The sequence below is a fragment of the Chinchilla lanigera genome, unplaced genomic scaffold (genome assembly GCF_000276665.1).
Source record: "Chinchilla lanigera isolate Chin_1 unplaced genomic scaffold, ChiLan1.0 scaffold00030, whole genome shotgun sequence".
NCBI classification, from domain to species: Eukaryota; Metazoa; Chordata; class Mammalia; order Rodentia; family Chinchillidae; genus Chinchilla; species Chinchilla lanigera.
Genome location: NW_004955431.1, coordinates 2,058,736 through 2,086,107, shown reverse-complemented (window position 1 = coordinate 2,086,107; position 27,372 = coordinate 2,058,736). Strand labels below are relative to the sequence as shown.

General features: G+C 34.6%; 2 protein-coding genes across 2 annotated transcripts in view; one reads left to right on the top strand and one right to left on the bottom strand.

Moving 5' to 3' along the window:
- Window positions 1–27,372, bottom strand: part of Rb1 (retinoblastoma 1) — a 163,812-nt gene that overhangs the window by 38,469 nt on the left and 97,971 nt on the right. The gene's annotated exons all lie outside the window — the stretch shown is intronic.
- Lpar6 (lysophosphatidic acid receptor 6) lies at window positions 7,108–9,015 on the top strand. Its single transcript, XM_005387556.2, has one exon. The coding sequence runs from the start codon at window positions 7,808–7,810 to the stop codon at window positions 8,837–8,839; it is 1,032 nt and encodes a 343-aa protein (XP_005387613.1). The 5' UTR covers window positions 7,108–7,807; the 3' UTR covers window positions 8,840–9,015.

The following is a 27,372-nucleotide window of genomic DNA, read 5'->3' as shown; positions in this document are numbered from 1 at the left end:
CCAGAAGATCTCAAATCATCATATCACAGCAATATATGAGCACTTACGTTCATAGCAGCACAATTTGTAATTGCTAAATTGTGGAAGCAACCCAAATGTCAATCCACCGAGGATTGGATAAAAAAAATTGTGGTACTTTCATATAATGGAATATTACTCAGCTATAAAGAAAGATAAAGTTGAGGTTTTTATAGGTAAATGGTCAAAACTAGAGACCATACTAATAAGTGAAATAAATCAGAGCACATTGTTTCACTAGTGTAAAACCTGAAAGAGTTAATAAAAACTAGGAGGTATGATAGATACTATTTTCTCCATTCTCATAAGAATGTTATATAACGTATTCCTACCTTAAATTCCTAGAAAATAAGTTAATTATTTTCATACAGTGTATGCTTTAGGATGTAAGATCTTAATTTTGTCATAGAAAAACAAGGTGGATTGCAGCTTTCAAAAATCTTTCAACTACTGTGGAAAGAGCAAGGTGTAGTGAAAAGACCAATTTGACTAGATGTTAAATCACTTGGATTCTAATCCCAGCTACTAAAAATTAATGTGAGGGGCTGGGGATTTAGCTCAGCGGCAAAGCGCCTGCCTGGCAAGCGCAAGGGCGTGAGTTTGATTCCCAGTACGGGAGAAAAACCAAAACCGAAAAAAAAAAAAAAAAAAATTAATGTGAGCTTGAGCAAATAATATGACTTTTACAAATATATAACAGAGAAGAAAGATTTTTGAAAGCTCCAATCCACCTTGTTTTTTCTATGACCAAATTAAGATCTTACGTCCTAAAGCATACACTGTATGAAAATAATTAACTTATTTTCTAGGAATTTAAAGTAGGAATACATTATGTAACATTCTTATGAGAATGGAGAAAGTAGTCACTCAAATAGTATTCTGCAGTTTTGGATGGAAAGGCAACCTAACTGTTCTAATGGGGTTACACTAAGACATTATTACCAGATCAGCTTTCAACTTCAAGACCTGAAATTAAAATTTTTTATTCAATTATAAAAGCTAAACTTCATTAGACACTAGCTCCTCTGGAAGCCCTGTACTGGTAGACTTCATCTCTTCATGCTATACAAACACATCAATATGTTTTGTACTGAAATTATTTGCTTTTTAATCTTAAGTGAATTGCATGAGCATGTTTTTATTTTTATTTTTTATTTTTTTTGGTTTTTCTCCGGTACTGGGAACCGAACTCACGACGTTGCGCTTGTCAGGCAGGCGCTTTGCCGCTGAGCTAAATCCCCAGCCTGAGCATGTTTTTAAAACAAGACAAAGTACAACAGAAATACAAAAAGGAATAGATGAAATTGAGAGGATTCCACAATAAAAAAAAAAAAAGAAGGAATAACTGAAGTATAGGCAGAGATCAATCTGCTTACTGAAGTTTAAATCTTAAAACACAGTAATATTACTGTCCTTCTTAATTCCCTTTACCTTTGCTGCTTGGATCTGCTACAACCATCATTTCCATTCACTTTTAGTTTGCTACAATCATCAGTCATTATCCTTTAAATCTTTCCTCATCTACTCCCACCCAACTCCTACCAACTAGTTCAATCCTTTGAACTTAGGTAGATGACTAATGCTCCAGGAAAAAAGTAACAAAGTTTTAAGTGCCTGCAACAAAGATAGGAAAGTAAATCACTTCCAAATGATATCAAACAGACTTACAGTAAAACTAAGTTTGCCTAGGACTTAATAAATTATCTATGTAGGCTGAAAGATCTTTTTTATAGAAAATATATTCCATCTACATAAGTTACAAATGATCACTTATCAAATTAAAAATGTCTTGTTCCAAACCGATAGAAAATTTACTGTAAATGAACCGACTTCAAAAGTATCCAAATGAGAAAACCTTGCTGTTCTCAGAAGTGTAAACTAGAGACAGAAAAGAACCTAAAAGACCCACATCTCACCAGAGCAAACATTTTCTATATTCAAAATGAGTACAGTCAGAATAAACTATGCTTTTTCTCACACTTTATTTTATTTTTTGGGAGTACCGGGAATCAAACTCAGGACTTCTCGCTTGCCAGGCAGGTGCTGTGCTGCTGAGCTATATCCCCAGCCCCCTTTTCTCACATTTTAAATATCGCTGTTCCACATTTTATTTTGAACTTGAGGCAAATTGATCTTTTGCTTGAGTTTCAAAGACCTCACCTTAAAAAATTTTTTTGCACATCCCATATTGTCAATGTTATGTTAGGTATAACTCCAACTGTGGCCTCCACACCCCCTCCCTATACTAGAGATTGACATTTTACCACTGAATATTACATCCCCAGGCTACCCCCACCCTAGCCCTTTTTTAAAGACCGGGTCCTGATTGGCCAGGCTGGCCTTGGACTTGGGATCCTCCTGCCTCAATTTCACAAGTAGCTATGATTACAAATGTGTACTACCATGCGTGGCTGTCCTTCAAAACGTTTAATGAGAGAATGCTTTAATAAAAAAAGAATACTTTTGATCAATACCTCTTTGGTAAATTTCATAGTAAGAGCAGATGGCATCTTGTTTATATTTTGGAAAGGAGGTCTTTTTAAAGAATATAAAGGAAAGGCTTCTTTTTTCATTTAATCTTTACAGTCCTATAAAAATATTTAAAATTCTTTTCTTAAGCAACAGTCTCATATACATTTCTTGTACAGCCTGGTTTCAAAATTAGAAATCCTTAAACATTAAGAATAAAAAGTGACTCCTTGATTTGTTATACCTAAGAGTAAAGAAAAAAAAAAAAAAACCATGGCAGTTTAACAGTCAAAGTATTCAAAGAATCAGAATCAGATATGGAAGCAGCAAGGCACCTTTGTGCAGTCCAGCTCCTTTCCTCTTACAGCCAAGAAACCAGACTTGCACAAAGGGCAACTGACTGCCTACCAAGCTTCTCTGGTTCTGTCTAGTGCTCTTTAGAGTATACTCTCATACTTTCCTATTAAAAAATATACATAGGATTCATATTTTATTGCTCACACATATCTTTATCTCATGTATAAAGAATATGCATTAAGAACTTAAGTCTAGGGGTTGGGGATTTAGCTCAGCAGCATAGCACCTGTCTGGCAAGCGCAAGGTCGTGAGTTCGATTCCTGTATCGGAAAAAAAAAAGAAAAAAAAGAACTGAAGTCTAGATTTCTTCCAGTGTACATAGTGAAAAATTTCCAAAATATTTCAGCAATATTTCTGAAATAGCTTAGGGGGCTTGACTTGTTCTTGATCCTTCATTTCTTTGGATTTGTATTTCTTATCTGTTTTTAGTCACAGTATTTGAGAATCTCAGAAAGGCTATGAAACCAGCTCCTAAGGAGTGTGGGGTGTATACAAAAGGGTTTTCAAAGTCCCCAGGTACAAATCCTTTTCATTAGATGACCAAACTAGCCCAATGTTAAATTATGTCATTTACCTACCAACAAAAATATGTTTTCCAAGAACCATAGTTTGATATTTAGTGTTTTTCCTCAAATGGGAATAAGAAACAGTATTTCATAAATATATATTTGTGCAATTACAAAATAGTCTGCATGCATAGTTTCATAATGTTTTTTTCTTGACATTCTAGAATGATTCCTTTCATTAAATCATGACATCTGAATCCTATACATATATTTTTCTATTTTGCCTTGTGTCAAATGCAGCAGCTTCCCTTAGCCTTAGTTTTTCTGCTATTATTTCCCACATTTCTTGCTCCCCACAAACACACAACTTTTAACTTTTTTACTAGTGTATAATGGGTTTATGCTTTAAAGTTTTAAGTTTTTGGGAGGTTGAAACATTTATTAAATTCAATGTGACTTTTTAGAGTAAATGTAAAATGTTTAGAAGAATTTTTTTCTCATATTTAATTACTTTATTAATTTATTTTATAATGCTTGAGATGGAACCCAGGGCCTCATACATGCTGAGAAGGTGCTTTACCACTGAGCTACACCCCCAGCTCTCATGTTTCAAAGTATTATCCCTTCCACACTGACCTCCTTTTGAAATTTTTAACTAAGGTATAATTTGCATATCATAAAATACTACAATTTAAAATGTTTAAGTTTTGATAGTATATTTATTTTAAAGTTATGGTTTGCTGTAAGTTCTTTTTAGAAGAAGATCATATATAATTAGTTGAGTCATTCATGAGTCAAAATGAGAAGGGCTGGTAGAGAGCAATAGGTAGACTATACGACTAGAAATGGGAAGAGAAGACATTATAATAACCATATAGGTCAGAGAAAGAGGGTTTATAAAAAAAGATGGCAGCAGAAATAAAGAAGGAGCAAGATAAAAATGTTATTACTACCAAGAAATAACCTGAATGAAAAAGAAAACACTGATTGAAGAATACACCTTACACTGTATTTACTTTATATCGGTGTTCAATAAAGGTTTAACAAACATTGTTCTGAACCTATTTTGAATCAGGCCTGGGCAAGTTTTCCTCAAAGCCATATCACAGTAGAATTTATCAAGAACTCAGAAGTTACCCAAATCCTTAAACATCCAATAGCTAACAGAATATTCTCTTTCAATCTGAAAGAAAAAAAGAAAAACACACACACACAAGACGGAGACCATTAATGTACTAAAAAAGGAAATTGTAGAAGCTAACTGGTTATTCACTTGACTTTTGTACATAATTAAAATCTGAAAAGTAATGAGATGCATAATGAGATTTACTATATTTCAAATCAGTTGTATAGGTGTACTATATTCAAATTAGTCATACATGTATACTACTGCAACAGTCCTGAATGAAACTTACCTTCACCAGTTCAGTGTCTGACTTCGGTTTTATTATTTCTCCCCTGCCACCAGACAAAAAAATCCATACAAGAAAAACTGATTCCCACTCTTAAATTCCAGAAGTATATAAATCTCATGTTAAATTTGTCTGAGTCTACCAAATACAAAAAAAGCATCCTATTCAGTACACTTAATTTCCTGAACTTTTAAAACTTTCTTTGTAAGTAGTCTTTATATTTAAAAAAAATCCTAATTTTAGGATTTTCCAAGGTATTGAGTTTCACTTGGATTCCGTCAGTTAGCAGTCAAGTAAAATATCTCAAAAAAAATCAAATAATAAATTTTCTTCCTGCCTAAACAGCTCCATTGCTATTGCTTGTTAGAAACAAGTTTCAACAAAATCCAAGTCTATTGATATGATTCATTCATCAGCAAACGTGTCAGTATCTACTAAGGGTCAAGAATTAGAAATACAAAGATATATTAATATACAGATAATAATGAAAATGTTGAATAATGAATAATTCAACTAAGTTATCTATTCATTTTAAGCACCAACTCAAACTTGAAAAAACTACAAATGAACAGCTGAGTAACAACTATATGAAGAATATTCCAGTAAAGATTGCATTTTAATTCTTTGAGAAAGTACCACATTCAAAATGAAAGTAAAAGGGGACCAAGTCAGAGCTTATTAACTACTTTTTCATTAGTGCCCCTCCAATTTTCTAACACCCTTCTAATATGAACACATCTACCCGCTTTTTCCAAATCAAAGAAGAAAAAAAGATGCATAGTTCAACTCTCAATGTCTTAAGTTTATTGGTTACAAATAACATTCATATTTATATCATTTGATTACAGATGAATTTCCAAGTTGAAACAACAGATTATAAGTTATCAACATAGGTAAAAATGTGCAAATGGTATAAAACATTATTACTGGAATGTGCTATTCTTAAATTAATTAAGTAATTTATTAAGGAAAGGTAATTTGCTCTTAAATTCCTTAACTGATATTCAAAAGTAAAGACTACCAACAGTAAACCACAACTAGAGCTAGCTTTTTCCAAAGATGATACTTAGGGTCTGAGGTTGTAGCTCAGTGGTAGAGCATGTTCTTGCCATGCACCAGACTCTAGGTTCTGTCCTTGGGTACATGTACACACACACACACACACACACACACACACACACACACACAGTTTAAAATAAGAAAAACATGTATCTCAACAGTTTTGACAGGCTCAGTCCTTGAGGAAATAATATTTACATTCATCTATCTTCATCCCACTCATCTGTTCTTTTGAGTCGGGGGACAGGAATATACTTTAAATACAAATAGAGAAACTATTCGTAGGAATTTTTAAATGAAAATAAGACCTAAAATAGCATATGGTTAATGTCAGCTTAAGGCAGTTAAAGGGAGAGCTGGGGAGAACAAAAATAAAATTATAAACTTGAAATTCAGCTACAAAAAATGCATTCTCCAGAAGTTATTCTAGTCAACTTAGATTGAAAAGCATTTTGTTTTAAAATAAGAATGCACCACACTGGAGTTTAAATTGTGGGTAAAATAAAATTAATACCACACCAAGGATAAACACTCTCCTTCTTTCCTTTTTATTATTATTATTATTTTTGTGTGTATGTCTATGTGTATATATGCATGTGTGTACATGTATGTCAGTATGTCTGTGTGTGTGCATATCCCAGGGATTGAATCCAGAGCCTTAAATGCTAAACACATGCTCTACTATTGAGCTAAATTTGTGAAAGGGGTAATATAAACATAGAAATAGCTCTAAAAAATTAATTCAGTCTCACAGGAAGAACTGTTAGAAAATTATTTATCAAAAACTAAAGAGAACCAGAATTAAAGCTAGTCACAAGCGCACTAACTGAAACCTCAAGTAAATCTAAAAAAAAACCAGAAGCCACAAGAGTGGCAGAATTATCATTCATCTCTAAAGGTCTCTCAGTCATTAAACAGTTCTTTAAATTGCTATATTAAAATATTTTTTAAAACTTTCTAAGTATGCACCCGTACATATTTTATTTCTAAATAAGGTCATATCCCAAACACAAAAGCAACTGAACGAGAGAAACAAGAAAACAGGCTTAAACTGATTTTTTTCCTCTTTCTTTTATTACTATGCAAATAAAACAAAACAAAAACAATTCTGAGGTTGCCAGAACCACAGAAAGCATTTCCACATAAAAAGCCAGCTAAATAGTCAGTAACCATTTGCAAGCCTCCTAGGTATATTCCCAGCAGACACATTATCAGATTAAAGGAACTGCAAACAAACTGGGCTGAAACCTTTCTTTGTCCAAACCCAGCCTCTTCTTCCTGTGATGTCATACTACAAATCTAGCAAGCCTTTCTTTTTCACTTCAGAGAAAGCCCAACTCACGGTCACAGCTGGCAACTGCGGAAAAGGCCTCCATTCAGCAAGAGCTAACATGCTTTGGAATTTATTTCGGAACCTATAAAAGATTCTGCTACTTACCACCGTCTGGGATCCACTGTAGGAATACCAAAAAGGAAAACCTCATTTAAAGAAAGTAAAAGACGAATGGGAATGTTTAAGTCTCTGAAAGTCTGCACTGAAAGGCAAAATAAGACTGATAACTTAAACATTTTGGAGTGTAAGAAAATACTAACTTTGGAACATTCACATTGACTACGGAAATACAAGTTTACGAGACGAAGTAGCTACATCTCTGGACGTGGAACGCGGTTTTCTTTATGCCTGCAATCTTATGGGTTGGCTTCCTTGACTGCATTTTCTTGTCAGTTAAGCCCTGGATTCATGGATTATCTGGAGACTAGAAAATGAGAGCACTTTCGTGTTGAAAAACCAACTAAAAACTTTGGAACAATAAGTTTCATGTTTCTTTCAGAGATTTCAGAGAAAAAGGAAGTATTTTATAAAACCGCCCAAAGATCTAAATTTGTGCAAATATACTGGAGGTTACAGTGACCCAAATCTGAATACCAAAGGAGACGGCAGCTGACAAAAGGACCTCCACACCACAAGCTGGACCTGCTGTTATAATGGTAAGCGCAAACAGCTCCCAATGCTTGTATGATGACTCTTTTAAGTACACTTTGTATGGGTGCATGTTCAGCATGGTGTTTGTGCTTGGCTTAATATCCAATTGTGTGGCCATATACATTTTCATCTGCATCCTCAAAGTGCGAAATGAAACTACAACATACATGATTAACTTGGCAATGTCAGACTTGCTTTTCGTTTTCACTTTACCCTTCAGGATTTTTTACTTTGCAACGAGGAATTGGCCATTTGGAGATTTACTCTGTAAGATTTCTGTAATGTTGTTTTACACCAACATGTACGGAAGCATTCTCTTTTTAACTTGCATTAGTGTAGACCGATTTCTGGCAATTGTCTACCCATTTAAGTCGAAGACCCTAAGAACCAAACGAAATGCAAAGATTGTTTGCACTGCCGTGTGGTTAACTGTGATGGGAGGAAGTGCACCAGCAGTTTTTTTTCAGTCTACCAATTCACAGCCTAACAATACCTCAGAAACCTGCTTTGAAAACTTTTCAGAAGCCACATGGAAAACTTACCTCTCAAGGATTGTAATTTTCATCGAAATAGTGGGATTTTTTATTCCTCTAATTCTGAACGTAACTTGTTCTAGTATGGTGCTAAGAACTTTAAATAAACCTGTTACATTAAGTAGAAGCAAAATAAACAAAACTAAAGTTTTAAAAATGATTTTTGTACACCTGGTTATATTCTGTTTCTGTTTTGTGCCTTACAATATCAACCTTATTTTATATTCTCTTATGAGAACACAAACATTTGTTAATTGCTCAGTAGTGGCAGCAGTAAGGACAATGTATCCAATCACTCTCTGCATTGCTGTTTCCAACTGTTGTTTTGACCCTATAGTTTACTACTTTACATCGGACACAATTCAGAACTCAATAAAAATGAAAAACTGGTCTGTCAGGAGAAGCGACTCCAGATTCTCTGAAGTTCAAGGAGCAGAGAATTTTATTCAACACAGCCTACAGACCTTAAAAAAGATATCTGATAATGAATCTACAATATAAGCTATCTGAAATAAAACAACTGGGACCTTAACTGGAACCTCCAAGCTCCAGCAACTGTGAAAGGTGTTCTCTTGGAAAACTTCTCCACCTCTGAAAGAAAATTGACATGTGGACAGTATACATGTTTTTAAAGAATATTTGTATTCAATGTATTAAAATATATTCTATTCTTGATATATACTCCCATTTTATTTTTTCTTTCATGTGTTTATTTTCACTTTAATGTGTTCTTTCATCATTAAAAAATCTCTTTAAAAAGTTATTCAAGTCTAAAAGTGACTGATTTAGATCATGTGGTGGCCATGTGTACTTTTTTAAATTATTCTTTTATTTCTTTTTATACTAAATTATTTAATTTGCTGAATTTTTTATACTAAATGATTCATGCTAAATTGCTTATTCATGTTTAAGAATTTAATGTTTAATTCAACATATTTTATCTGTTTCATTCTGAATTAAAGTTATTAGACATAAAGAGGGTAATCTCAAACATTTCGAGTATTTCCTCAAAACTAGCTAAAAATGTCTTCTGAAGAGTGATGACACTTGATGATTTTAAGTATTATCAATTACAGATAATACCTAAGGGTCTTACTTTTGTAGGCAAGTCATAAAAACCAATGTTAACTAGTATGCTTCAAAATTACTATTTTGATTCATTTTCAAAGTGTAATACCCAATTTCAAAATGGTATATGTCACAAAAATTAAGATGGAGAACAGTAATAAAATGTTATTTTGCTAAGTAATTTTTAAAGAAATAAAACACTAGAGGTATAGTTTAAAAGTACATGTACGTGACAAAAATAAAGAACTTGGATTCGGAGTATGTTATGTCAGAGAAACACCAGAGATAATGAAATATAATACTTTATATTTAGAGAGTGACATAGGTCTAAGATGTTTTATCTTGCCTCTTCTCAACCATTTTAAGCCAAATATTAAATACCTGAAAATGTTACTTCAAGTAGGCAAAATGTTAGTGTATATCAAAATAATATATTAAATAAGAGTTCTTTACATAAGAAACAAGGAAACTGTAAGTCCAAATAACTAAACACAACTATATTGTGTGTTTCGGAAAACATAAAAAGGTATGGTTTAGAGCTATATTTTAGAAGTATAAGTTATACAAAATGTTTATTTTTAATATATCATTTTTGCCCTCAAATTAAATCAGTTCTCCAAAGTTAGCCAAAAAAACAAAGTTTTCTGCGTCAGAAAAAGGACATGTAATTGAACTGAGAATTAATCCTATCGATTTTGATGTTCTTAATCTTTCAAGTCTGTATACAACCCAGATAAATACTTTTTATGATGTAAATTTGACTTTTAGTATTCTCTGGGTTTGGGCTAAAATGATTTCACTTGATGTTAGTCAAAAGTCTGAGAAATGATTGAGATAGAATGATATAATTATGATTGAGATATAATGATTTCAGACAAATCACAATCATTTACTAGATTAAGTAAATCTGTTTTCAGTAATATAGCAATATGGATTTTTCTTTAGGGACCCATGGTCTTCTTCAGGTAAACATAAAGCAAAATAAATTCTTTAAAAAACAAAACAAAAAACTAGTGAAGATATTAAGCATGATCCTTTATATCCCAAAAGAATAATACATACTATAAACACAATTTATTCAATCAACCTGAGGTTCCTGTATTTGGTGTCACACTTCAGAAAAGGAAGTACATTTAGCATTCTTAAAAACACATTTTCAACTGAAAAGTAACTAAGTTTACTGATCTGGAAGGAACAGGCTGGGAGCTCTGTTAACTTTCAGATTTCTCAGAAATTTTCCTGCTTAAAGATAAGTGAGTAAAATGTAAGGCAGATCACAAAGCATGAGTATTACTTTAAAATACTAGCAAAGACATCAGATAGTCATTAGGACTATGCTCACAGAGACATTTTCATTGGACTTCTTGTCCATAGGAGAATTTTTAAAGTTCCGTAGGATTACTCACAAAGCAGTACTATATAATGCAATGGCAAATACTAGTTTTCTCTACTAGTAGAGAATACTAGCTTTCTCTACTAGTTGAGTAACTCTTACCTATAGGTAAAGAAAAAGTAGCAGAACAAAATTACTTTGTCAGTGCTGTAATTCAAAGTAAATTATATATTCCAAGGGTTTTCTATTTCTCCTTTGTTCAGTAAACCTAATATTAGAATGATGAGGAGCTTACTTTTTATTTCCTTAGAATGACAGTACATATCAATTCCTCCCTTAAAAAAACTGTGCCACTTTTTTAACATCTTCATAAAGGAGTAGATTATTTAACTAATCTCACATAATTTCGTCAAACAAACTAAGCTCAGAGAAATTTTCCAGTGTGGGAAACAGCTTTACAGCATCCTAACTGGTCCTGAATTTAGAAATACTGTCTTTTCAGAGAAAGTATCAACTAGGTAACTAGTTTTAAAAATATACGCATTGTATGTAATATATAGACAAAAAATTAGAGAAACTAAAGACATTATTTTATCAAGGCATTATCAGTAAACCTTAATGTTTACATTCAACATATTGAAAATAAATTTGAAGTAAAATCCTAACTACAGATATTGGTATTTAAAGAAATTAGCCATTCAGTTGAGAAATAGAAAATAGAAAATGAAGCAAACTTCACCTTCTCAGTTGACAAAATTTGTTTTATGAATGGGAGGTAGCTAGTAAGAGTAAAGCAACTGAATTTTGGTTGTGCAATCTTAGATCCCCAGATACTCTGTCTTTTGTCAATATACTTAGTTACTATTGCCTGAATGAATCTTTACTGCTGCCCAAAACCCAAACTTTTTAAATTCCTGCATGCCAGTCCATTGCCAGAGGTCACAAACGAGGGAAGATGTGACCTGGTGTTCTTAGTTATAAATAAATATTTGCACAGAAATAATTTAGATGTGGATGAAATCTCAAAAATCCTATGGTAAACTTTTTCAAAAACTCTTTTGGGCTGGCATGGAAATTGAATTATCCATTTATAACATGACTGCTAAGAAACAAATTACAAATTCAGTAGGATTAATGAACAAATTTACCACTACAGAACATATTTTAACCAACTGGGTTATTTAATGATGAATGCTATTGTTTAACTAGCAATGTTTTCCAGAAATCAACATGTACATTCTCCTAAAATCATGAATTATCAAATTACCATTTTGTACCTTCATTGCCTTTACTTAATGTCTGACAGTTTTAGAGAAAAATAGTATCAGTTAAACAAGGCAACTGACCATGTAAGACAATAATAGGAAATTAATTCCAAGCAAATTTCTACAAGTCTTTTCCTTTTCCTCCCTCTCTCAAAAAGATTTACACCAACAACCTCTTAAAAGGATATAAAATTCTCTCTTTCATTTGAAAAGCAGTGGTAAAAACAGAATCTAATAGACAAGGACACCAGAAGTACAGGTAATTCAAGAATATTAATCAATTTTCAAAGTTAAAATCTGGTTTACTCACATAGATTCAAACAGTCCAGTGATTTTTTAAAAAATGTGCTGGGGAAAAACTCCAGGGCTTTGAACATGCTAAGCTGAGCTACATCCCCATTCCTGATTTTTAAAAATAATTACAGTTTAAGGAAATGTTAAGAAAAACAAATGTATACTTCAGAGTTGAGTTACAGTTAATAGCCATAGGGTAAAAGTGCAAAGTTCCATTATCTTCCTATCAAAGTGGCTTCTGGAAAATTCAAATTGTAAAACTGAAAGGGTTTGGAGGTCATCTCATACAAATACACATTAGATTGAAGAAACTGAGGAATGAAGAGCCCAAGTAACTAGTTACATAAGAAGTTAAGGTACAGCCCAGGTAAGAACTCAGTTGTTTTGACCTGTCTAGGTCTTTAATGGTGGCAAAGCAGAAGCATATGCAAGGGCCCAATGGAGGGACCTAGGCACACTGAAAAGATTAAAGCAAAATTACAGTGTTTGGACTTAAGGCATTGAGATCTTGTATGTACCTACTGGCCATGCCAAGACCATGCTAAGAGCTGAGGGTAGGCAGAAAGTTCCAAAGGAGTTCCAGGAGAGACCTGATCTGATTTGCAATTCAAAATGATCCCTCTGATGCAAGGTAAAGGTGTATTTGCCTTCAGCAAAGAAAAATAAACATAACTATATTTATACAATTTAAAGAGCTGTTCTTAACCTTTATTAGTTCCTTTCTCCCTTATTAAAACGGAACAGACTGTTTCTGAACTAATGGTGATGATAGATGGGGAAAATATTTCAATGTTACTAACTTCATAAAATATTGTTATCATACTTTATGACACAATCTTTATGGACAGAAATCTGGCAGTATATAACAATATACACATATTTACCCTTTTGCTCAACATTTTCAGTTCCAAATATTTACCCCGAAGACACAATTTCAACAATATGAACACATACATAAACATACAAGATTATTCATTCCTTCTAGGTTCTTACTCTGAAAACACAACTTAAATAACAAAACAGTACACATATATGACAAGAGGTCCTGCGTTTAAGCATTATCACCAAAAAGAAGTATACAGATGCAAGGTTTTTCAGTTCAGCACTATTTAAAATTGCTATGTACTGGAAACTACATCTCCAAGATTGGTTGAATAAACTGTAAAGTACATACACACAAATACATGGTACTATGCAGCTAAAATAATGAGGAACATCTCTACAAACTGATATGGAGTGATTTCCCAAAAGTGTTGGTAAGTGAAAAAAAAAAAAAGTGTAAAAGACTGCACATGATATACTACCTTTTGTGTAAGAAAAAGGCAAAATAAGGAAACATACTTATTTTGACAAAAGAAATGAAGGACAGATAAACCAAAGTATGGGGTGGGAAATGGGTTTCAAGGGATATCAAAGATTATGACACTTCTTCAATTATAACTTGTTTGTTTGTTTGTCTGAGATAGGGTCTTGCTACATAGTCAGGCTGGCCTCAAACTCTTGACCCTACCTCAGCCTCCAGAGTGTTGGAATTACAGATGTGTACCACTACGCCTGGTTCTACCTTTCTGTACACTTTTGACTTCAGGAAAAACATTAACATTGCAGGTCGGCAATCAGCAAACTTTCTCCTCAAGAATCAGACACATATTTTAGGCATGCAGACTATGCAATCTTGTTGCAACTTCTCAACTCTGCACTACAGTGCAAAAGGAGTCACAATCAGTAAGGTAGCTGTATTTGAATAAAACTTTATTTACAAAAGCAAGTGGTCAGCCCATATGCTGTTGGATGGCATCTCCTGTTCTACATAGTGCCTGGCATATAACTTGTCTCAATAATTATCTGTCAAGTAAATGACCCCTGAGCTGTATTAGAAAAGGAGTATGAGTTATAATCAGGGCTTTGCTATAGGATACAGTAACTTTGGTGAAGTCATTTAACTTCTCTGTTGACCTTTTCATCTTTAGCTAAAGGTTTTAGGCTGGGTAAGTATGTGAGGCACATTTCACACCCTATGACTGTCATCTTCATCACTTAAGCTTTCATCCCTTCCTTACATTTAATAACCACCATCAACACTGTTTCTATGTCATACTGGGACTACTGCAATTACTCCCTCACTGCACCTGCTCCTTATTCTTCCCTTTAATCTCTCTAAAACAGCATAAACAGATTCACCTACTAAATTACCACTTTACCCCTGCCACTTAATGTCCAGTTTTAAAAGCTATCAGATTCCCTAAAGAAAATGAAGGGAAAAGTTCATTTTTAAAATACTGTTATGGTTTATATCTAAATACTATTATAGCCCCAAGAGCAAGTACTCATGGGGCAGGGGTTGGAAGATGATGGAATCATGAAGGTGGAATAGCTCAGTACGTTGTTAGGAGACATGTCAGGTCAGAAGAGGTGGGTCACTGGGAATGTACCTGGAAGGGTCTATCTCCTTTCCCTCTCTGCTTCCTGGCCGCCGTGAGGACAGTGGCCTTCCTGCCTTGAAGACAACCAACTATGGACTAAAAATGTAAGCCAACATAAACCTCTCCTCCTTTACATTGTAGTTGTTTTATCCCAACAACAAGCAAGTGACTAAAACAAATGTGGACTTTGAAAATATATAAAGCTCTTCAAAATATGGCCCAGACCTACTTTTGGATTGTTTTCTGTATCCCAAATAAGACTCTTTCACTTCAGCCTGGCTGCTATTGCATTTGTACTGTAATCCTCTTTGCTGACATTGGAAATATAGGTAAATCATATCCTACTCAGAGTCCTAACCTTCCTTACCCCTCTTCTGTGTTAGAATCTTTTTCATTTTATAAAACCCAATTTAACTTCTAGTTTAAAATAAAAATCTCCTCTGATTACGCTTACTGTGTATATCACTTATTTGCTATTATTGCTTTTGGTAGGCTTTTTTGGGGGGGAGTTGTTTTGTTTTGCTTGAGAGAGGGTCTCACTACATAGTTCAGGCTGGTTTTGAACTATGTGAGGCTGGCCTTGAATTTGCAGTGATACCCCTGCTTCAGCCTCCTAACTGCTAGGATTAGAGCTGTGCCACTACACCCAGTTGTTTGGCCCTGCTGTGTGCCCAGTCTGGTCTCAATCCCCACTTTGCCCATCTCAGCCTCCCAAGTAGGCGGGACTGCAGGCACACAGTACTGCACTAAACTAGTAGTTACCTTTTTATAAGACCATGTCTTAACTTCCTAACTATAGACTATCAAGCTCCTTGAGGAAAGGGATTGGGTTTTACTACTTCTTTGTATTCTTTATAAGGTCTAACACAAGACTGAAATGGAGTACAGAACAGAAGGAAGAGGGCTAGAATTAAGAAAAAATTAGTTATCATTTACATGCTATGCTAATTTTTAATAACCAATACGTATTTACTTATATAGAACCTTCTCTGGGTATTTATCAGCATAGCGCGCGCACACGCACACAATCTTTTCCTCGTCGAAGTTATGCCTTATTTAATTCTTCAAGCCCAAAGGAAAAAAGTGAACTTTCCTTTGTCAATACAAGCATTCAACTCTTGTAGTTACTACCATAACTCATCAATTTACACTGTACCTATTGAAGCCTTACTATTATAAATGAGGTTAAATAACTGCTAAAAAGAACTCATTTTGTCCCCGAAGACACACTTTATGGAAATATTTTACCTCTTATTTGAAACAACTACTTTCCTAGGCCTGCTGCATCCTAAATTTTTTTCCCGTTTTTTCCTTTGCATTGCTATAATAGTTGCACTTTATATCCCAAGACTTTCTTAGATTGTTATCTGTTGTTTCTTGGGTTTCCTTCTCATTTCTCTAGTAATTTCATTTCAAAAAGTACAGTTAAGAGATAAACTTCTGAGTCCCTATGTGTCTGGAAATTATTTCATTTTGTCCTCATGTTGGACAATGGAGGATAAGTAAAGAATTTTAGGTTACAAATATCTAGTATTCCTGATGCGAACTGCAATGGTGATTTCAATCTTATTCCCCTATAAATAACATTTTTTCTCTCTAGAAGCTTCTCTAATTTTCTTATCTTTATAATTTTGAATTTTCACCGAAATGTATCCACATTTATTCATCATGCTTGCAACGTTGAGAGGGCCCTTTTCTTCTGAAGCCCCAGCCTTCATTAGCTTTAGGAAATCTTTTGTTATTTTTAATTATTATTATTTTTTCTTTATTTTCTCTAATCTTTCTTGTGGGGGTGAATAAAGAGATACTGCATCAAGGTGCTTCAAAATATCAAAGCACAGAGCAATATAACCTAAGAACAAAAAAGTTTATTGAATTTCCCTCCAAGGAAAAATTACCTTTCCTCATAATTTCTTCCAAGTCTGTTATAAAAGTCTGGATTTATCTCAGTTTCTGCTCTTCTTCTGTCTTTGATATCATCAGGAAATACCAGCCCTGTGTTCACATGTACACAAAAATATGAGGCGGAATAAGGCCAGGCATATGCTTACATGGTTTTATGCTTACAATGGTTTGACCTATGATTTTTCTATATAATAGTGTGAAAGCAAAACACATTCAAGTAGAAATCATACTTCAAACTTTGAAATGTGACCTTTTCTCAGGGCAGTGCTAAGACTACAATACTCTTCCCATACTGGGTGACAGCAGTGAGTCACAGCTCCCTGTCAGCCACGTGATCTCAAGGACAACGACATGCTGCTGTGTACTGTGTTCAGAAGCTATTATCTTTGGGAAGTTGGAGTATTAAGTGCATTTTCGACGTATTATTTTCAACTTGCAATAGTTTTGTTAGGGTGTAACCCCACTGTAAACTGAGGGTGTCTGTTTGTACAGTTTGTGTACTGTATAGAGCTGCAACACACACTGCGTACCAAACGGTTGCTGTGTCTGAGAGATGTCTTTTTCTAGCACATTAGCACAGACGGAGGTGCATTTTCCTCATTCCTATAATCTGCTAAGACTTGAGTACAGGTGTTTCAAGTTTTCAATATCTGGTTCTCAATGAGTACTGCCCACACAGCAGCTTGAGTGTCTACTGGAAACATGTTAGAAACACATATTCTTGGGTCCTACCCTGGGCACTGTGGGGCTGCACATGGTAATCTGTGTCTGTGTGAGCTTCCCAGAGGATTGTGATGCTTGTTAAACTTTGAGTATCACTGCCAGGTATTTTAGAAAATTCTCCTGATTACTGCCCTACTCTCTGTTTACAAACTCATAGCTTGTAGCTCCCTGTGACTCCCTTTCCGATCAGAGTCCTTCCCTGTGTATTCTGTGCTGCGAGCTACTCCTTGTTATATCCATCATAGAAGCCTCATTTACTTTTTATCGGCAAAAACAAATCAACAATCCCACTTCCTTCCACAGTTTTTCTACTTTAGAGAGTCTGAGCACTGCTGGACTTCACCCGTGTGAGTGTGTGTGCATGTGTGTGTGTGTACACGCGCGCGCGCACGTGCGCACACACACGCACACACAGCTCATCGTGTATTTCTTTTCTAGGAGAAAAGAAATTTTTGTAGGTTTCTGGGAGAGAAGGAGGTAAACGTGTACGTTTAATAGTTGCTATTTTTAAACTGGGAAAATCTCCTCTTTAAAAGCAATTGCACATATAAATCACTGACGGCAAACCTTTTAGAGGCTGAGTGGCAAACTGTAACCCCAAACCCACTCGTCACAAAGTGCCAACACTGCAATGAAACCTTAATAATGAATTTTTAGTTTAGAAAAAACAACTCACACATGAACATCTCTCGCCTTAAAAGAAAACACAGTAATGGTGTGCCATAGGTTTGCCAATACTGGTATAAGTTATACAAGAAAAACCCTTTTACTGGAGCTGAAAAATAACAAAAGGATTTATTTACCAAAACAAAGCAAATCTTTGTATCATGAACAGACCTTTCAATTTAATTTTCTCTAAAATATATTCCATCTAATTTTACTAATTAATTGATAGCTCATATTTTAATATGATATTAAGGCCTATAAATCATAGTGTAATTCTTTATTTTAAAATAATGAACTTTTATTTAATTATTTGAGTATGAAGTATTTACACAAGACTAAAATTTAGGCTTCTGAGGAAAACAAGTTTTATTATAATACTTGATGAACAGAAGCAGTTTATTTAAATAAAAATACTTAAGACAGCACCAAAATTATACTATTTGACTTATATATCATATATGTATAATTCTTACCAATGACCAAAATAACTGGTTTCAAAACTGTTGGGCAAAAATTGCTATACTTTATGCTGTGGTCTCAAGACTTCTTTAGATCAAAAAGATTAAAACAAACATAATTCAATATAACCTTACCAACTAAAGAGAAGGAAAAATATGGTTAAGTGTTAAAATATGTATAATCGCTTTTCTACAAGAGATTATAGAGTTGTACTTAGGGGATAATTATAAAGGTCAGAGATATAATTCTGGAATTATCATGATTATCTTTACACCAGTCCCTACTCCACCCCCCACGACATTCATTCTTCACTGGAATTTAACTTTGGAAGGCTTTTTTCCCCCAGAAAACTCTGTTTAAATATATGGGTTTGACTAAATTAGATAGCAGCCTAAAACTTAAAGTATGCAATATTAGATAACAAAAATAAATTAGTGATCTGAAATTATGTAATATTTAAAGTATAAATTACCTTAAAATATAGATATAGTGATAAAAAGGACCAGATTATTACAAAACAGGAAAATGGATTCAAAAGACTGTAAAATTTTTTACTCTGAATACTCAATGAGTATTAAAAAATCTTAAACAGAATGTCTCATATTTTAATGAAGGTTAAGAACCACTGAAACTTAGCAAGAATAATAAAAGTTTTCAAAGGGTATGAAACAAACCCAGCTGTTTCCTATTCTACATTTCCTTGTCATGTTCTAAATCTAGCACTCACAGGAAGACACCAAAAATACTTTTGGTATTTAGTCATTTCTGACAAAAGTAGAAAATCTTAAAAAGCAATAGGCAAATTAATAAAAACCACACATACAAGAGTCACAAATATGCATGCTGAAATGACTGGGTTGTGACAGTTCAATTTTAAAATCATTCTATAAATATTTTTAAAGGAAAAATACAAAAACGTTGTTCTACTTAACAATTAAGGGTAAAGGAACTCATAATTTAAGAACACCTGGACTAGAATGAGCCTAAAATTTTACCTAGTGACAGCCTCTACTCCGCTGGTCAGAAGTTACACCAATTAGAACAGATCATCTCATAAGCTATTTCTCCTATTTCTTACACATCCAGAATTCCAGAGCTCATCCTCATACTTCAGTTAAGAAATGACTGTAAGTTTAAAATTGAAAGTTCTAAAACTCTATCCAAGTAAATCTCAAACACTGTGACCCTGTATTAGGTCCTCTGAGTTAGTGTTCTGTGTTTCCATTCCCACAGGTTAAGTACGGAAGATATTTCCTAGCTATGTATTCTTCTAAGTTGCTGTCTCCCTTCTTGTTTGTACTTGAATAGCAAATTAACACTGCCCTCGGGGTAATCACTGACAAGAACCATAACTAAAGCAATATTACAAATGCCAAATGCAGTGTAACATCCAGCATCAACAGTGCTCACATTATCAAGGCTGAACATTTTCTACTTTGAGAAAAAGGGATAGAGGGGAAAAGAAAAAAAGTTCTCTGTATGTACAGTAAGCCAGGATTAACAGGTACGATACTGTTTACATGTGTTCTCAGGTCTATGTTCTTAAGAAATCAACGCATAGGAGATAAAAGGGAATGAAGTGCATGGATATGGCAATTGAGTGTTATGTTTCTGATTACTTTCTTGTAAGGGCTTATTGTTCACAAGAACTCTGAAAGATACTATTATGTCCATTTTATAGGCAAGAAAAGTTAAGAAAATGATCCACAAATTTCTCAGAAGCACAACAAAAGAAGTTATATGATGTCTCTGAATCTCAGGTTTCTTTATCTATAAAGTAAGGCAATGTTTATCCTCCTAGGCCTGAGTGAAGATTCCATGAGATCTGGTGATCCAAAACCCAGGCTCCTTCTGCTACAGCACAGTAACACTCACAAACAGATAAAACATAAGGGGAAAACGAATCATGAGCATACAACTTTCCTACAGTAAAGTAATACACACTAAGAAGTAGCACAGAGGTTGAGAGTATAGGGTCTGGAATGAGAGGCTTTGAGTTAAAGTTCTCACTCTGCCACCAACTAACTTTGTGTACAAGGGAAGGTTTGTTAGTTTCTCTGTGCCTCAGTTTCTTTATCTGTGAAAGGGGGATAATGAGAGTATTTGTGTTTCATAAAGTAAAGGAAGTAACATTTTTAAAGGAACTGGCATTTTTTGTAAGCCTGTACAAATACAGAAACATTACCTATTATTATTATTCCTACACTGAATGTCAATGAGTACTGCCCAGAACAGCAGCATCAGCGTGTACTGGAAACATGTTAGAAACATTTTCTTGGGCCCTACCCTGGGCACTGTGGGGCTGCACGTGGTAATTTGTAATCTGCGTTTGTATGAGCCTCCCAGATGATTTTGACGCACGCTAACATTTAAAGATCAATGCCACGTACACAGCCGGGGATCATTCTGATGCTATATAATGATCAGGAAAGATTCCAAAGAAGTGAATGATGAGCTTTTTCCAAGGAATGCCTCCTAAAACCAAGTTTCTATGAGCTACCTAAAGGAGATTCCTGAGCTGCCAGATTTTGGCTTTTGCTGCTGCTGTTGACATCTCTGAATTCTTTAGGTTTTGTGAAAATTCATGAACAAAGAGCATGTAACGTGTATAGTATGGATGGTGCAGTGAGGAGGGCAACATGAATGGACAAGTCACAAATACTTCTTCACGGTGAATTCCGGCCATGTTTCACGTGCATTAAGAGTATTTTAAAAGATTAAAGAAGGAAATAGGTACACACAGACTTTGAGTTCAAGTACTGGAAATTACTTAAGCAAAGGTTTAGCTATGTAAAAGATTTTTATGTTTAAAACTATACATAGCTCTGGATCAAGAACCTGGGTTTACATAAGCTTTTAACACAGAAGACGTACAATGTGCTCTGCTGAAAAAAGAAAGGAAGTATATTTCAATATTTCCCTCAAAAAAGTATGTAAATGTGCCTACACACCTTTTTAAAATAATTAGCATATAAACTACCTCCACTTTTTAAGAATACTTCCTTTATCAAAAGAGCTACCTTTTTTGTTTTCAACATGGTTAAAACTGTAATATAACTTTTAAGACTACTTTAATATTGATCTACCACTGCACATTTCCAAACTCACTGCAAAGCTTTACTGTAGACTGATGATTGGATCCAGGGAAATGTAAATGAAAACAGATTTTTAAAAATATTAGTGAAACAAATCTGAGCGATATAGCAAAATATTTTTAAAAAATCACAGGACTCCATATCAAATACAGAAAAAGAAGCAAGTTTGGTATTCAAGCCTAGAAAACTTGAAAAGTAATAAAAAAATAGACATTGTGAAACAAAATTGTATTCTAGGCAAAGTGAAATAATTAAAGTTTTGAATAATAAAACCAAACCTAAGTCACTTGAGAAGCTCATAGCTGTGGAAATTAAAGGCATAGTATTAGGAATAAAACTGGGTCACAGTAAGGAAGGTAAATGGCTTAGCTATGTTGTCAGAAGACATTAGATTTTTAAAAATTAACATTTTCCTCTTGCTGGAAAAAAGTAAACACATGGTTATTTTAAATAATTCATGAGGTGCTTTGAACTGTAAACATGGCTTCATAGTGCTTCATGTCCTTACCTATATTTATAAAAAGCATTAAAAGGACTTAATCATTATCTAACAATTCATTTGCCTTCCTGAGACATAGTGCTCTATAAAATGTAACTTACAAAAAAAAAAAAAAAAAACGAAAAACAATGTCTCAGGGTAAATACTAAAACCTTTGTGCAAAGTGCACCAGAGGTTAATGATACAGCATACAAATAGACAACAGATATCCTTTCTGGCTTTTTTAAAGCCACAGGCTTTTCTCCCTTTTGTGTTAGCTTCCTGTCGAGTCTGGCATTTCAAAAGAATACCAAAGAAGCTTAAAACTCTGTTTATAAGTTTGTCCCCAAACCAGGACTCCAAAAATACGAGCTAATCATTACAACTGTATTCATTATCAAACAGCTATTCATTTAAAACTTGGAAAAACAGTTTGAAAAAATATTGTCAATTTGTTCTTATATAAAAGTATGTTGATCAAAAGTTGAGTAACTGTATAAAGAAACTTGCTAATACTTGGCAACCACAGAAAAAAAGAATATGACAGAATCCAATTAAATAAATTAGCTATATGTAACATTTAAATATTCAACTTTCTTGTGGCTTATTAAAATTTGAGGTAATATTAATTAGCATTTCACTGTTCTCCATAAAGTAACTACTCCTTCAAAACAGGACTCTTAGAAGACCCAATTCATTAAGTGAAGGAATGGAAATGACACCCTCAGTAGACCAAACTTGTTTAAACAACTATAGAAATGAGTAACGTAAGTAAAACAGTAAGTTTCAGACACTGAATAATACGCTGCACAATACTATGGTCTTTGAGAGAAGGAAAACAAAGGGCGAACCTACATTTGGCACAGCTTACTGCCTGGAGAGTGTCCAGGGCCCAACACAGGAACGAGAAATAGAAAGCAAGAGGGGCCAGGGATTTAGCTCAGTGGCATGGAGCCTGGCTGGCAAGTGTGAGGTCCTGAGTTCGATTCCTGATATCCGCACCCCCACAAAAGAAATAGAAAGACAACCCAGTAGTCCCCAGGAAACAGAAATGATGAGAAATTAAAAGGTGCCAAGGCAGTAAAATTAGCAGAACAGAGCACTTGTATGGGGGGTTACCCTTGAATCACTGTCAGGGTACCCACAGGCACATTCCCAAGAGAAAACTACCCAAAGCCAGGGAAAGAATCACTGGATGGAGCAGAACCATCCCTGTCACAGGACCAGGACACATGGCCAGGAAAAGTTCTAATTTCCACTAAAGCACAAAAACCTTGCAGTATAGGAGGATGAGCACTCAGGCAGGCAGAGTACTCAGAAGGGCACTACCTGGATAGCAGGAAAAAATTAGCCACACATTAAAGATTATTGTTTGCCTAAAAATATTAAGAAAAAAACAAAACCTTGAAGGATGAAACTGCCTGCAAAGAACTGCAAATATAACTGTGCCTTAAAACACAACTCAAAAAATAATTAAGGAATAGTAAAGTAGCCAGGACTCATTAAGGTATAATTCACAGTATTTAATCTCCAATGAAGTATTTAACCCCCCAAAACACACACACACTCAGAAAGGAGAAATACCCAAGTGAAACAGATCTAAAAAAGACATAGACACTAGAATTAGGAGACAAGAAAGTTAAAAAATGTTAATACCTATTCCATACATCATATATCCAAGAAGGTAGAAAAATATAAACATATTAAAGATAGGAGAGACACCAAATCAAACTTGTAGAAATGAGAAATGTAGTATCTGATAGCAGATAGGACTAATAGCAGATTAGACTTGTTGGAAAAGAAAAAAATGAACTTGAAGACATCACTACCAGGACTATCCAAATACAGAGAAGAACCATTTGGGTTATTTAAAACAAACAAATAAACAAACAAACAACTGAGCACCAGTACTTCAAGCAACCTAACATACATGTGACTAGAACCTTCTAAGAAAGGGGTAAGGAAGTCAACAAAGATATCTTAAAAGATATGGCCCAAATTCTCAAATTTAATGCAATTTATAAGGCCACACATCCAAGCCAAACTATAAGCAAAAGAAACATGAAGAAAACTAAACCGAGGCAACATAATCAAATAGCTTAAAGTCAGTGACAAAGAGAAAATCTTACAAGCAGCCAGAAAGAAAAATCTAACTACAGAGAAAGAAATATAAGGTAGACCTCAGAAATAATGCAAACTAGAAGACAGTGGAGCAACATTTTTAAAGCACTAAAAAAAAAAATCTGTCACTCTAGAATTCTATACTCAGAAAAATACCTTTCATAATTGAAGTATTTTCCAGGCATATGAAAGTTGAAAGAATTTCTCACCAACAGACTTGTACAAAAGAAATGTTAGGAACAACAACAACAAAAAGTCCTGCAGGCAGAAAAACATATATACCTGAGTCTACACAAGGAATAAAGAACACTAGGAAGATAAATATGTGGACAAATAATAATACTTTTTCCATTTTCTTTATTTTTAATTCTCTTTAAAAGATAACTTTAAAAGCAGCATGTATGACAACAGCACAAAAGGAAAGGGGAAATGGAAGACCCTTGCAAACTGCTGAGGACTTGTTTTTTAAGAGATGAGCTCTTGAACACCTAGGCTCAAGCAATCCTCCTACCCGCAGCCTCCAGAGTGGCTAGGACTACAATGCCTAGCTCAAAGGTTCTCATATTTTTGGTAAGTGGTATAACACTACTTAAAGGTAAACTGAAAAGTTAAAGATGCATGCTATAAATCATAAAACCACCAATTACAAAATAAAACAAAACAAAATATAGGAAGTAAGTGTTTTGAGAGGACAAAATGAAATTAAAACACTCAATGGCAAAGAAGGTAGAAAAATAGGGAACAGGAAATAAAAAAAGAAAACTAAGATGGAGACTATAAGGTCAATCATATGAATAATCACATTAAAATTCCTAGACACCTCAGATAGGCAGAGCTTGTTGGACTGTATTAAAAACAAGACCCAATCATATGCTACCTACAAGAAATCCATTTGATGCATACAGACACAAATTAGTTAAAAAAAAGAAAAAGAATGGGGTAAAATGTTATGCTGATGTTCATGAAAAGAAAGCTAAGGTAGTTTTACTAATATCAAGAATGAAGCACTTACTGGAGATAAGAGGCTCATTTCATAATGCCTTAGGGGTAAATTCCCCCAAGAGCACTACAGTTCTAACTTTTTTTGCTTCTAAATTCTGTACCTGAGACACTGGACTAGGTATTATGAGAACCTCTCTTCTTAAATGAGATAGGAATTTTGCTTCTCAGGACCCTTCTAGCCCTGAGCCCCACCCAGTGCTTCTGTGCTGACAATGCCAGGCTCTAAGCTCACATTCCTCCTTGCTACCACGCCCTGGGTGACTGAGCCTCTCGCAGCCTCTTGTTTTTGACCTTCTTATTCGCAACAGTGTCCAACTCCATTCCAGTTCAGTCACACTTGCAAGGCCATTTTTTTTAAATACAGTGGCCTACCCAGAAGCCTCCTGTCTCTCAAACATTAAGTTGAAACAACTGACACTCAAATCTCTTACCTTTCACTCTCATCACTGCTTCACTGCATCTATTAAGCTTCATTGAAAGTTTCTGTTTCTCAAAACTTACACTTTAAAATCAACCAACAACAAATGCTCGAGGGGCTGTAGGGAAAAAGGAACCCTTCTCCACTGTCGGTGGCAATCTAGACTGGTGCAAGCACTGTGGAAATCAGTCTGGAGATTCCTCAAAAAATTAGGATTAGAGGTCCCATTCAACTCAGCTAGTCCTCTTCTGGGTATTTTCCCAGAAGAATTAAAAACATCATACCACAGCAATATTTGTGCACCCACGTTTATAGCAGCACAATTTGTCATAGCAAAATCTTGGAAACAACCCAAATGCCCATCAACTGAGGAGTGGATAAGAAAAATGTGGTATTTTTATACAACAGAGTATTACTGAACCTTAAAGAATGATAAACTCAAGGCTTATATAGGTAAATGGATGCAATTAGAGACCATACTCATAAGTGAAATAAATCAGACCCACATGTGTAAACATCATACTGACTCCCTAGTGTAAGAACCTGAAAGAGTAAATAAAAACTGAAAGGTACAATGGATATTGTGAAAGGGAAACTGTTCAAAAGGAAAGAACAACTGGGATGAGGGAAAGGGGAAAAGAAAGGAAGGGAAAAATATATTTATATCTATCTATATATGTATGTGTACAAGATAGCTAAGATAATTGTATTACTAATTTCTATTGGTTTACTGAAAGGAATAGTTAATGTTTAATTGTATGATCAATCTTGCACATCTATATCTGGTAATCTGAGCAACTACTTTAAAGATAACAGTAAGTAATACAACAAGCATTGCTGATGTCCTATCATCTTGTTTTGAAATTCTATATTGTTTTTATAGCTTTTGTGTTCTTTTTTAAAAGGTCTTTGTTTTTGTTATTTTTTCTTTTCTCTTTAAAATAAAAAGAACCCTACACTTTATCACTCTCATTTCCTCTATATACAACTGAAGGCTCTAAACCATAACATTCTAATTATTATATGACTGAAATCCTCAACTTCCCTACCTCATTATCATTCTATTGCATCTGCTTAGCCATCCTCCAATGCCTAGTTCAATCTACCTCTCACCTTTTCTGTTCCCGCACTTGACTACTAGGTGACGCCAGGGGACTAACACTGTTCTAGTCTGGTGGTACTAAAATGGTTTCTACCGTGAAAACTGCCTTGAAGCTGTAGTGCTGGTCACCAGTTTGCTTCTCTATTAGTCTCCACAGCAACAATTTCAATCATAGACACACCCCTCAGACTGTTAACTGTATCACTTTGCACTCCCCAACCCACCTCCACTGACCTGCCCTCAGTGAATTTCCTCCACTTTCAATAAATAAAAAAAATAAATATTTAAAAGTCTTTAAATGGCAACCTCCTCAATTTCTTGCTAAGGCAACCATACACTATCTTACTTACAAATGCCCTCAATCTTTCTCTTTTGCTAGCAGTATTTCCCATCCCACACACTCTTCTGAAATGGACCTTGCCTTTTCCCATCCGCTCAATCTGGGTAGGCCCAATGAATGACTGCTTTGACCAAATGAAGGCAGCTTCCAGCAGTGGAACTTCTGCACTGAAAGAAGCCTTTTGGAAGCCTGGTGTTGTACAAGGAGTGTGATTACCCTAATACCAAAATACTACAAGAAACAGCTGCTCATAGGAGAAGGCCATGAGGGTATTGCACAGTGTGGACCTGGGAGAGGAAAAGAGTGGACAGGAGCAAGTGAGAGGAAATGTGCACAGAGAAG

Excerpts from the sequence above, each read along its gene's own strand:
- Lpar6 (XM_005387556.2), top strand. The coding sequence starts at position 7,808 with ATGGTAAGCGCAAACAGCTCCCAATGCTTGTATGATGACTCTTTTAAG.